Source organism: Dromiciops gliroides, chromosome 4, assembly GCF_019393635.1.
Source record: "Dromiciops gliroides isolate mDroGli1 chromosome 4, mDroGli1.pri, whole genome shotgun sequence".
In the NCBI taxonomy this organism is placed as follows: Eukaryota; Metazoa; Chordata; class Mammalia; order Microbiotheria; family Microbiotheriidae; genus Dromiciops; species Dromiciops gliroides.
The window spans coordinates 207,600,027-207,613,731 of NC_057864.1; the positions used below are offsets into that span (position 1 = coordinate 207,600,027).

A 13,705-nucleotide genomic window follows, 5' to 3' on the forward strand; every position below is an offset into this window, starting at 1 on the left:
TGTTATTATGCTAATAATAATAAGCTAATACAGCTAGCTTTAGGAGAAATTCTGAAGTATCCATGTTGTATCTTTCCTCTGAACTTCTCTCCTGACATCATACTTGCTCCTTTCCCACCCCATTTCAAGGGAAAATTTCTGTTCTAAAAAGTATGTATTTCAACATTTAAATTTATTGCATCTGCATAGTAGTTTCAAGCACAGTTTTACATTTCCCATGTCTATGGTCCATTTTCTTTCTATTCAATTCTCTTTTTTACCTTGGTTCTCCTTTTCTTCTGTTGCCTCTTGTCTTTTACTCTGCCACCTATTTCTTTTTCTAATGTAATCTCTGTTCTTTTTTCTCTTTCCTTCATATTTATTCATTTTTTTCTTTCTTGAAATGGGTGTGTGAGAGAGGACACTGAGAAGTAAGGGGTCAGCTTAAATTCAAAGGGAATATTACAGTCATGTGTATCTTTAGTTTATATTTTATTGCATACCATTTTAATTTGATTTATGTGTATAATTGTTACTTGAGCGAAAGAAGTAACCATTTTTCACACCTCTCCTCTATCTTCTGTGGTATTTAGCACAGTTTAAGGAATTAAGTAGATACTTCTATTGATACGTACAAAATCGGCATAGAAACATTTTAGAAAATAGAGGTTAATGGTAACTTTCCTGGATAAAGTATAACCAATTGAGTCCCCAGAAATTGGTTCTGGCAACAGTTTCTTTTAACATTTTAATAAATGATCTGGAAGCAGAAATTCTCAGTGAACTCTACAAGTCTGTCAATAATATTAAACTATTCTGTTGAATGAAATGCTATCCCAACAAGGATCATTTACAAGAACAACTCAGGAAGAACTCTGTAAATTATTGAAAAGGGGAAAGATGAGCCTTAGTATAGACAAATGTAAGGTAATATTCACAAAGGAAAATAATACAAAATATATTTAAGCTATTGTTTTCTGAGCTATAGTTTATAATCCAAGAACATCTAGAACTCATCAATGACTCAACTGAAAGCATCCACTGAATGTGTTGTAATGGCCAAAATTCCGGGCATTGAATGAGTATTCAGATTTTAAACAAAACTTTAGCCTATCCTTATATATGTAAACCTTTACAAAGAAATTTCAGGTGTAAGAAATGCAGATTTACAAAAAGGATAGTTTAAGATCTCATTTATTTGCACGATAAAAATTTCTCTATATTTGGCACTCTTTTAAGTAGCAAGTCATAAGTACAATTAACATGTTGGTTCAAAAATACTCTGTGAATATAAATGTCTTCAGGGGGCAGCTAGGTGGCGCAGTGGATAAAGCACCGGCCCTGAATTCGGGAGTTCCTGAGTTCAAATCCGGCCTCAGACACTTGACACTTACTAGCTGTGTGACCCTGGGCAAGTCACTTAACCCTCATTGCCCCGCAAAAAAAAAACAAAAAAATAAAAAAATAAATGTCTTCAGGACATTTGCACGAAGCAAGGTACAGCTGTTAAATCTGGTGTGCCTGCAGTAAACATAGAACAGAATTACAAAAGACCAAGAAAAACGTAATTAAAATGATAGTGATTACAGAGAATAATAATATGATGATGATAATGATGATGAAGAAGAAGAGATACTTTCATAAGACGATAATATACCATTGAATTAGGATTCTTCAGTCTGGAAATAGGTAAACTGATAAAAGATCTATTAAACGTGAAAGGTGCAGAAGGTGCTTTCTACCAAAGTCCTGCTTTGGTGCTTCATTTCAAAGCAGAGAATATCTTGGATTTTCAAAGACTATGCCAGCAGAATAAAAGCTTGGCAAATTCTACCCAGGTGGAAGGGCTTTCAATGACGTAAACTAGTAGTGATTGTATTGTATTGTATATATTTTAAATGTGAGGGCCAGCCTAGAAAAGTGCTGAAAAGCTCACTAGGAAAAGTTTAGTCATTGGAAGATAAAATCTTCTGGTCTCCATACATCATGAAAAGCATGGAGGCATTTTTAATCTTAGTTGGTGGCCAACCTAATGAAATCATACATCTTTTGAGACATCTATGTATGTACACATAGAGAGTGATACCATAAGCAAAGTATGAAAGCATGGAATGGTTTATCTGTCAGGTTTATGGACAGAAGAATTTAAGGCCAAAGAAGATACAGAGAGCATTACAATATGTAAAATAGATAATTTTGAATATATAAAAATAAAAAGCTTTTGCAAAAACAAAACTAATGTAACCAAAAGTATAAGGAAAGCAGAAAACTGGGAAAGAATTTTTGCCACAAGCATCACAGATAAAGGCTTCATTTCTCAAATGTATACAGAGAACTGAGTCAAATTTATAAAAATACAAATGATTGTCCAATTGATAAATGGTCAAAGGATATGAACAGGCAGTTTTCAAAGAAATCAAAGTTATCCATAGTCATACATAAAATACTCGAAATCACTATTGATCAGAGAAATGCAAATTAAAACAACTTTGAGGTACTCCTTCACACCTTTCAGAGCTGCAAATATAACAAAAAAGAAAAATGTTGGATGTTGGAGGGGCTGTGGGCAACCTAGGACACTAATGCATTGCTGATGGAGTTGTGAGCTGATCTAACCATTCTGGAGAGCAGTTTGGAACTATGCCCAAAGGGTTATAAAACTGTGCATACCCTTTGATCCAGCAGTACCACTGCTAGGTTTATATCCCAAAGACATCCAAAAAAGAGAAAAAGTCCTATTTATACAAAAAATGTTTATAGAAGTTATTTTTGTGATGACTAAGAATTAGAAATCAAAGGAATGCCCATCAATGGGGAATGGCTAAACAAGCTGTGGTATATGATGATGATGGAATATTATTGTGCTGTAAGAAATAACAAGCAGGATGGTTTCAGAAAGGCCTGCAAAGACTTGTATAAACTGATGTATAGTGAAGTGAGCAAAAACAGGAGAATGTTGTGTAGTGTCAGCAATATTGTTTGATGAAGAACTGTGACTGACTTAACTCCTCTCAGTAATACTATGATCCAAGACAATCCCAAAGGACTAATGATGAAGCATATTTTCCACTTCAAAAGAAACAATTGTTATTGATTGAATACGGACTGAAGCATGCTATTTTTCACTTCATTTCTTTAATTTTTTTCTTTAACTCATTTTCTTATATAAAATGACTAATATGGAAATGTTTTACATAATTGTGCATGTATAACCCATATCTAATTTGTTTACCATGTCAGGGATGGGGAAGGGGAGGGAGGGAGAGAAAAATATAATTTGGAACTAAAAATTTAAATAAAAATGTTTATTAAAAAGAAATGTCTATGTATGGATAAGATGAATGCAGACATAACTGCTAAGTTATAGAACTCTAGAATTAGGAAGTTACTTTTTAAAACTTGAAAAAGTTAGTTTTAAGCTGAATATGACAATTCTCCTTTGCTTGACAAGTACTAAAGTGTGGAATCATTTAGATTAGATTATTTCTAAGGTCCCTTCTACCTCTAAATTTGAGTCAATGGACTCCAAGATCCATTGTAGCATCATTCAGCTCTAGAGAGTAACTCATAACTAAAAATGAAGACAGTAATGGGCATGAGGTCTGTATTTAAGACAATCTGCCCTGTGGTAAAACCAAGTGAAACCAATAGGGGAAACAGATTACCTGAATGACCCCAGACATCTTTACCTTCATATATAAATTGTGCAGATTTCTAAATGGACAAGGATGAGCCTTCACTTCCAAGAGAACTGTTTGCCCTTATTAGTCAAGGACCTTCAAGGTCAAGAGAATTTCATCCTTAGGTTAGAACATTCTTTCATGGTTATTCTGTAGTCAACTGGGACAAGTTCAGGAGAGTCAATTATTAAATTTTCTGTGTTAGCATTTATACCTCAAAAATGGCCAAATATTACAAATTAGGGCTTAATTTATTGTTTTGTTGATTGTCTAGACCAAAGCTTCTTCTTTTCTTTTCTTTTGGCAATGAGGGTTAAGTGACTTGCCCAGGGTCACACAGCTAGCAAGTATCAAGTGTCTGAGGTGTATTTGAACTCGGATCCTCCTGAATCCAGGGCTAGTGTTTTATCCACTGTGCCACCTAACTGCCCCCTAGACCAAATCTTCTTAAACTGTGGGTCATGACCCCCTATGGGGTTACATAACTGAATGTGGGGCTCACAAAAAAATTTGGCAGCAAATGTTTGATTTCGTATACTTGTTTTATATACCTATATACCCTGGGTTGTATAAAACTTTTTTGGAAAAAAAGGGGTTTCAAGTGAAAAAAGTTTAAGACCCTTGGTCTAGACTAAATAAAGTGATGGAGATGTCAATAATGAAAATTTATTTTTTTTCAATTTAATGTTTTATTTCCACCAATTACATGTCAAATAATTTAAAAAATTGTTTTAAAATTATTTGAGTTCCAAATTCTCTCCTTTCCTCCCTCTTCTCCCCCCGCATTGAGAAGGCAAGCAATTTGATGCAGATTATACATGTGCAATCATACAAAGCATATTTCCACGTTAGCCATGTTGTGAAAGAAAACACAAACAAAAAAATCCAAGAAAATAAAGAAAAAGTATGTTTTGATCTGCATTGACTATATCAGTTCTTTCTCTGCAAATGGATAGCATTTTTCATCATAAGTCCTTCAGAATTGTTTTAGATTATTATGTTGCTGAGAATAGCTAAGTCGTTTACAGTTGATCAACATACAAAATTGCTGTTACTGTATACAATGTTGGCTGGTTTATTTATTTTTTTCATTTCACTCTGTGTCAGTTCATGTAAGAGTTTCCAGGTTTTTCTGAGAGCATCCTGCTTCTCATTTCATATAGAACAATATTATTCCATCACAATCATATATACCTTGTTCAGCCATCCCCCAATTTGTGGGCATCTCCTCACTTTAAAATTCTTTGATTCAGATCAAAATTAAAAGTATGTCATGTGTACATTTTTCTGTTTTGTTGTTTTTTGGGGGGGGTGGGACACTAATGTTGGTGTTTGGAAACCTTGTTGCAGAATCCTCAAAATACAACATGTAGGAAGTACAACTTTTGTTTACTCTACCTATATCTTAGGTCGCCTCTATTTTATTTATGTTTCAAGTTTTTAATTTTTATATGCTATGTGATTATGAAACATTGTTCATTTTTCTTTCAGAATCAGAAACATTCGAAAAGAATATAAAGGGAAGCCTGAAAAAGTAGAAGCTTTAAAAGGTAAAGAGCAAAATTTCATTATATTTAATGTTATATTAATAATTGATTGCTTATGTGGATTCAGTTTTCTCTTGGTGAGGAATAGTGCAGGCACCACAAATATTATTCCTCATTTAAATTATGTGCATATGTGTGTTTGTGTGTGTGTGTGTGTGTACTTTCTTAATGAATTCTAAACAACTCGTCATATCTAGAAGAAGAAGAATGTTTTGTGGTCATATTTGAAACATATGACATAAGTAGGATATAACATTCTGACCCCTTTTTAGGTTTCCAGGAACTTCATAGAACCACAGAACTATTATTTAACTTCAAACTGTCCTTTTACCAATGTCCTTTTTTGTTTTTGGATAGTGGGATTGTTTGTCTAAAGTACTTTTAGCCACCAACTCGTCTCTTATTACAGCTAGGTGGTATATTTTATAGAGTACCATTCTTGGAGTCAGGAAGGCTTAATGGCTTTGATGCATACTGCCTCATACACTAACTCTGTGAACATGGCAAGGTAGTTAATCTCTGTTTGCTTCAGTTTCTTCATCTATAAAATGGGAGTAATAATATCCTCTAGCTCCTAGGTTGTTGTGAAGATCAAATGAAATAATATATGTAAAGCACTTTGTAAAACTTGAAGTGCTATATAAATGCTAATATTGCCATTATTATATACAATATGTAATTATATATAATTTTATTAATAGAGATATAATTTATATATAATATAGGTATGATACATAATTTTATTACACATTATAACAGCTAACATTTATAGAGCGTTTCATAAATATATATGTGCTTCATCGGATGACAGAGAATAAGATGGATAGATAGTGTCATGGAAAAAATGAAGATTAACTTAGACAGACTTCGAGAGACAGTGGAGGACAGAAGGACCTAGTGTGTTATCTATGGTCCATGGGGTCACAAAGAGTTGGACATGACTGAACAACTGAACAACAAATCGATTTCTTCCTCACAGAAGATATGCTAAAATAACAAGACTACTAAATACACATTGACAAAAAGTCATTATTTTAAAAGTTCTTATTATCATGGCATTAATAGATTTAACTGGCACTTTAAGTTTTGAGAAATCCTTTACAAATATTATCTCATTATATACTCACAACAACCCTTGAAAGTAGACGTTGTTGTTGTTATTATTATTCCCATTTTAATGACAAAGAAACTGTGGCAGATAGAGGTTTAGTGGTTTGCCCAGAGTCACACAGCTAGTAATTGTCTGAGTGCAGATTCGAATACAGGGCTTCCTGTCTCTAACTTTAGGGCTCAAACATTAAAACATGAAACATTTTGAGGGACTTCTAAACAAACATTTCATCTTTACCTTTACTCACTATTTGATCACCTATGTTCAGGTAAAAGAAATAAAATAGAATATGCATTTATGAGCCAAAGGTTCATAGGGAGAATTAATTTTCTCAGGACCATCTTTGAACAGTTGCCACAGCTCCCAGGGAAAGAGAGAGGTTATAGTCAGGACCAGTTAATGACAAGGACGCCCTAGCCCCCTTGTTCCAGCCCCAGTATATATATAGTGACAATAATATAAATGCATTTGGACAAGTTAAACTTGAAATCTAAGAGAAAATCCCAAGTTTTCTATTTAGTAGAGAGGAAGAAGAGATCTAGAACAGAAGTTGTTTCCTGTGAAAGTTTACTGAGTGAAGAACTCTTCCTGAGCCAGTGGTCAGTTTCCTTTGATACAGATTACCTTCCCTCTGCTGGCACTTCAGGGGGCCAAGGGATTGCTATGTAATCTCAAAGTCCTTTGATGCTGAGCATGTGTACCTCCAGAAGTGGCCCAAAGGAATTCAGTTCATGTCCCTGCATACTCCTAGGGATGAGTTGTACCTTTATTCTGCTGTTAAACAAACAAATGAACAAAAAAGAACAACCCCTACCCCCAAATAACTAACAACATGAGAATATCAGAGAAATGCAGAGTCAATTTAGTTTTCCTCTTCCAAGTTCCTTTATCTCCCCTTTCCTCTACAGTCCCCTTCCCCTTCCCTGCCTCATGTGCAACCTATGCCTAGTGGCCTAGAATCCACAGAATTCTAAGTCAAGCTCTAATATCTCATATTAAAGAGCTGATGCCGCCTCTTTTAATTTCAGGTTTACTATTGGATATCTATGAAGGCCAGATCACTGCAATACTTGGTCACAGTGGAGCTGGGAAATCAACCCTGTTAAACATTCTTAGTGGATTGTCTGTTCCAACAGAAGGTGAGAGAATCATTTTCCAAAGGCAGGTTGACTGTTAAATCAATAGATCATGCAGGAGCCAGTAGATAGCCTTAATGTATTAGAAATTTCTTTAAGCTGTACTTTTACTGAGTTATGCAATCTTCAATTAGAAAAAAAATGTTTTTCTTAAATAACAATTCTATGAGGACGGTTATCTTCAGCCAATGGGAATTTCTGTGAAAATTAACATTTGTGTAAATATCAGTTTGCATTGTCAATGATACATTTATCACTATCAGTAAAATAATGCAGCTTTTAAAATCCTATTATTTAAATAATCTCTTAATATATTTTGAAAATGGATATATAATTTTTACTTGATTATGATCTTTAAAAAGTATAAATAAAAGTAAAGCAAAGTTTATTGTCACAGCTATTACTTGTTTTTAATTTTTTATTTTAGGTTCAGTTACAATAGAATAAACTTCATCTGGTACATTGTCACCTAGATATTAACTTGTTTTAACTTTTGTTTTTAGGCTCAGCTACCATCTATAATAATAAACTCTCTGAAATGAGTGACTTGGAAAAAATAAGGAAGATCATTGGTGTTTGTCCACAATGCAATGTTCAACTTGACTTTCTTACTGCAAGAGAAAATCTCAGACTATTTGCTAAAATAAAAGGGATTCATCCACAGAAGGTGGAACAAGAGGTAGATGGAGATGAGAATTGGCTAGATGGATCCTTAATCTTGACTTATTTCTGTTCTATCATTTAAAAGCTATTAAATGTACAAAATTTAGAAAGGGAGATTCTAGGAAAATTCCTTTATATATACTGAATAGTAAATAAAAACCAGTTCACCTAAAATATTTTTTTAAAAAATTAACATCCTCTCTTGGGTAGGTACAGCAAATTTTAACACAACTGGAAATGAAAAATATTCAAGATACCCTTGCAATAAATTTAAGTGGTGGACAAAAAAGAAAGCTATCTTTTGGGATCGCAATTTTAGGAGATCCTCAGGTAAGTGGTACCAGACTTTCAAATGACTGAGACTGACATACTTGAAACTATTAGTAGTAATTCATCTTTTTTTGTTATTAGAAATAATCAAAAAGGGAATAAATAGCAAAATTGAATGTATGATTATTAAGTTTCCAGCATCTCTTCTCCTCCCACCAATATTACTACCTCCAGCTAGTAAATATCTGAGGACTGATATGAAGCTTAAAAGTATACATTTTGAGGATTATTTTCTGAAAGAACTTGCACAAGGAATGAAAAGCACAGTGGCTTACACATTGTGCTATTGGCATTTAACACATGTGAAAATTCAAATGTTTACATGAAGATCTTCCTTTACAGGTCTTGCTGTTGGATGAACCAACTGCTGGATTGGATCCCTTTTCCAGGCATCAAGTATGGAACCTTCTAAAGGAGAGGAAACCAGACCGTGTGATCCTCTTCAGTACCCAGTTCATGGATGAAGCTGATCTCCTTGCTGGCAAGCCTTGGGTTCCTTTTACTATCATAGTCAGGAATTGGACAGGTCAAGAAATGACAGGTGTTACCTAAGGCTCTGTCTATAGTGATAAAATCAAAGTGAAATGAAACAAGAGGTTTTGCTTTCAATCCATTTATGTATTTCAGTTATCACAGTATTATTATAATAGTGAGATTTGGCTCCCACTAGTGAAGAAATGTGGCTCCCACCTCCCAAGTTAGAAAGCAATCATATTCAGGCATCCAGATAAGACTAAGACATATCCAGTTGAGAAATGAAGATATTTCACAAGCATCTAAAGAAGAAAACATTGAAAGGTTGAATTTTTTTTCTTAAAAAGTTTTGGGTAACCCAAATGGTCAGAAAGACATGTGCAAGTTTAAAATATTTCACTTTAACTGAGTTCCAGGTTATTCTCTATGTTTTAAATTGTAAACTATAATAAATGTGTTAAATGTAAAAGGACCATTGTTTTTGAACCTGTGAATTACCCATAGAATAAAACCACACCCTAACTGAGATCTCATTTTCTTCTTTTTGCTCAGATCGGAAAGTGTTTATATCCAGTGGGAGGCTGAAGTGTGCAGGCTCTTCATTGTTTCTGAAGAGGAAATGGGGGATTGGATATCACTTAAGGTACAATGCTTATTGGAAGTGTGGGTTCAAATATGATGTAACCATATATAAGGCAGATATTTGATGAATTAAAAATATATATATATATACTAGAATTGAGGAACTTTTTGAGCCTTGAAATAATTTTTTAAAAAGAGATTTTTATTGATATCTTCAATTTTTCAATCAGCTAAATTTCCTCTGTGTATTCTACCTCTCCCTCCCAGAAAGCCATCCCTTATAATAATTTTTAAAACAGAGAGAAGTAAAAGGGGAAAACCCCAGCAAAGTCAATTAATGTATTTTAAAAACACTTTGATATTATATTAAATATTTCATAATTTAGGTCCTCCCTACCTCTGCAAAGGAATGGGGGAAGTCTCTTTGCATATCTCTTCTTTTGGGCCAGACTTGTTCTTTGTAAATTTGCTACATTTATTTTCAAGTTATTTTTTTTTTAAAGAGCATATTGTAATTGAATCTTGTTGTTGTTTGTCTTTCATTCTCAAAGAGGATCATAACATCAGGGTGATGTCATGATTTTCACTGAATTGTATTTAAGTGAGGGAGGGTTGTGCAAGGTCACCAACCTCACTCCCTCCTCCCAAGCCATCTGGGTCTAGTAGCAAAATTTATAGCAGGAACACTGGAATTGCCTGTGGATGTTTAGGACGATTGGGGTTAAGTGACTTGTCCAGGGTCACACAGCTAGTAAGTGTCAAGTGTCAGGCCAGATTTCAACTCAGGTCCTCCTAAATCCAGGGCTGGTGCTTTATCCACTGCACCACCTAGCTGCCCCACTTTATTATGTTTTTAAAGGTAATCCTTTGTTTTATATTTTCAGTCTTGTTGGCATATAATTTTGAAAATTTAGTTCTGATAGTTAATTTTATTTCTTCTGTTTACCTTATATATATCTTGTCTACTTATCCTTTTCTTCTGTTTTGCTTCACTTTAAAAAAAATCAATTCATTAGGAAGATAATAATGATAGAAACATTTCCCCATGGTAGAAATTTCCACATCTCAAATTGTTTGGTCCTATTGCTTCTTCATTTTCATTTCTTTCCCATGTGACATGTACTTCTTCTTTGGATGTATGTTCTCCTGCCCTTCTGGTTATTAATTATCCCTAAGAACTTTGATTTCCCTTCTGTTTTTGGATGCATAGCTCTCTCAGATGTGGTCTTGTATACCAGCTCCCCACAGATAAAACCCCTTATAAGGTTTATATCTCCCATGACAGAATATTTCTCTATTTTCATCAAAATGTTATATATATATATATATATATATATACACACACACACACAATACATGTATATGTATATAAAAAGCATTATATACAAAGCATTTTTATGAAATGTATACATTCATACATACATACACATGTATACATATATACATATACACAAACATATACACATACATACATGGTTGTTATATTGGTGGTGTTTTTACTGTTTGGGGAGTGTTTCTACTGTTTGGGAAGTGTTTGCAAATTGAATAATCTGATCACACCTGTGCAGATCATTGTACTGCTGAGAGTAGTTAAGTCATTCATAATTGCTTATTGAATAATATTGGTGTCACTACAAACAATGTCCTCCCAGTTCTGCTGACTTCACTATACATCAGTTCATGAGTCTTTCCAGGTTGTTTTGGGATCATCCTGTTTGTCATTTCCTATAGCACAATACCATTCCACTGCAATCATATGCCACAACTTCTTTAGTTATTCCTCAATTGATGGACAATCCCTTGATTCTCAATTCTAAGCCACCACAAAGAGTTGCTATAAATATTTTTGTACAATTCTTTCCCCTTTTAGAGAGATTACTTCATCCAATTGAGTGTGTATGTTATTCCCCCCCTTGAGCCAATTCTGATGAGACTGAGGTCTTTGAGCCAATTCTGATGAGTATAAAATTGATTAACTGCCCTGCTCCTCCCCCATCTCTTCCCCCATTCCATAAGATCTTTCCTGTTCTTTCATGTAGGATTTTTCACCCCATGCTACCTCTGCCCTCCCCCCACCCCCAGCACATTCCCCTCACCCCTCAATTTAACCCTAAAGATGTCATCATGGGGCAGCTAGGAGATACAGTGGACAAAGCATCTACCCTGGGCCCAGGGGGATCCCAGCCAAAATCTGGCCTCAGACACAAGACAGTCACCCACTGCATGACCCCAGGTATGTGCCCTGACCCCAATTTTTCTTTCTTTCTTTCTTTCTTTCTTTCTTTCTTTCTTTCTTTCTTTCTTTCTTTCTTTCTTTCTTTCTTTCTTTTTTTTTGCAGGGCAATTGGGGTTAAGTGTCTTGCCCAGGGTCACACAGCTTGTAAGTGTTAAGTGTCTGAGGCTGGATTTGAACTCAGGTTCTCCTGACTCCAGGGCCAGTGTTGTATCCACTGAGCCACCTAGCTGCCCCCCAACTCCAATTTTTTTATGGTTCTCTGTAGTTGAAAGTCTAATTTGCCATTCAGTTCAGGTCTTTTCATCATGAATGCATGAAAGTCTTCTTCATTAAAGTCCCATTTTTTTCCTCTGAAAGATTATACTCAGTTTTCCTGTGTAGGTGATTCTTGGTTGTAGTCCCAATTCCTTTGCCCTCTTGAATATCTGGAATATTCCATGCCTTTCGGTCATTTAGTGTAGAAGCTGCTAGATCTTGTGCTATCTTGACTGTGGCTCCACAGTACTTGAATTCTTTCTTTTTGGCAGGTTGCAATATTTTCTCCTTGACCTGAGAGCTCTGGAATTTGGCTATAATATTCCTAGGAGTTTTCCTTTTGGGATCTCTTTCTGGAGATGATCTGTGGATTTATTCAATTTGTATTTTACCTTCTCCTTCTAGAATATCAGGACAATTTTCCCTGACAATTTCTTGGAAGATGATGTCTAAGCTCTTTCCTTGATCAAGGAATAATTTTCAAATTATTTCTCCTGGACCTATTTTCCAGGCCAGCACGACTATATTTCACATTGCCCTCTATTTTTAAATTTTTTTTATTTTTAGTGAGGCAATTGGGGTTAAGTTACTTGCCCAGGGTCACACAGCTAGTAAGTGTTAAGTGTCTGAGGCTGGATTTGAACTCAGGTACTCCTGACTCCAGGGCCGGTGCTCTATCCACTGCACCACCTAGCTGCCCCTATTTTTTTATTCATTTGGATTTGCTTTATTGTGTCTTGGTTTCTCATAAAGTCACTAGCTTCCATTTGTTCAATCCTAATTCTTAGGCAATTATTGTCATCAGAGAGCTTTTGTACTTCTTTTTCCATTTGGCCAATTTGACTTTTCAAGTTGTTGACTTTTTTCTCATGTCTTTCCTGTATCACCCTCATTTCTCTTTCCATTTTTTCCTCTACCTGTCTAACTTTATCTTCAAAGTTTTTTTTGAGTGCCTGTATGGCCTGAGACCAATTCATACTTTTCTTGGAAGCTTTAGATATAGGGGCCCTGTCATTGACATCTTCTTCTGAGGGTGCACCTCGATCTTCCTTATTACTGAAGAAACTTTTTATGGTCCTCACCTTTCTTTGTCTGCTCATCTTAACCTTTCTTTTACTTCACTTTTAGCTCCTTAAAGTGGGGCACTGTTTCTAGGTTGTAGTATCCCAAGCTTCAGAAGTCCCAGGTGGTATGATTTAAGAAGGATCAGATTCTTCACTTGCCTGGCCTGTTCCCTGGTCCTAGATGACCCCAGACCAACTTGCTAATCAACCAGCTCTGTGTGTGGTCAGCTCCAATGAGCCTGTGCCCCTCCCCCACTTATGCCACTGCTACTCAAGTCTACCTCCTGGTTCTTGGCAGGGGTGAAAAACCCAAGTTCTGCCTCAGCACCAGCATAGACCCCTGTAGTCTCCCCCCTGCCCAGGGCTCAGCCCTCTCACCAGACTGTGAGCTTAGTTCCAGACAACACTGGCGCTTCAGCTGATTCAGAGGCTCTGGGGGTCTCCTTCTCTGGTGAGGCCTTCCTGGGACTGGATCTGTGTCAGGGTGACTGTGGGGTTGGTCTCGACTCCTGTATCAGCACAGCAGCTCCCTCCTTCTGGCCTTCCAAGCCGTTCTTGGTTAGACAATGATTTCAGCACATTCTTATGTGGGTTTTGCTGCTCCAGGCATTGTCCTATGGCATCATTTGGATGTTTTTTAGAGCTATT

General features: G+C 35.6%; 1 protein-coding gene across 1 annotated transcript in view; it reads left to right on the forward strand.

The window, feature by feature from the left end:
• LOC122726151 (ATP-binding cassette sub-family A member 10-like) overlaps positions 1 to 13,705 on the forward strand; it is a 117,545-nt gene that overhangs the window by 37,806 nt on the left and 66,034 nt on the right. Inside the window, exons 11-16 of the mRNA XM_043963684.1 lie at positions 5,151 to 5,209; positions 7,346 to 7,456; positions 7,957 to 8,132; positions 8,327 to 8,446; positions 8,789 to 8,927; positions 9,473 to 9,563. Of these exons, the coding sequence (XP_043819619.1) occupies positions 5,151 to 5,209; positions 7,346 to 7,456; positions 7,957 to 8,132; positions 8,327 to 8,446; positions 8,789 to 8,927; positions 9,473 to 9,563 (696 nt within the window). The remainder of the gene's footprint in view (positions 1 to 5,150; positions 5,210 to 7,345; positions 7,457 to 7,956; positions 8,133 to 8,326; positions 8,447 to 8,788; positions 8,928 to 9,472; positions 9,564 to 13,705) is intronic.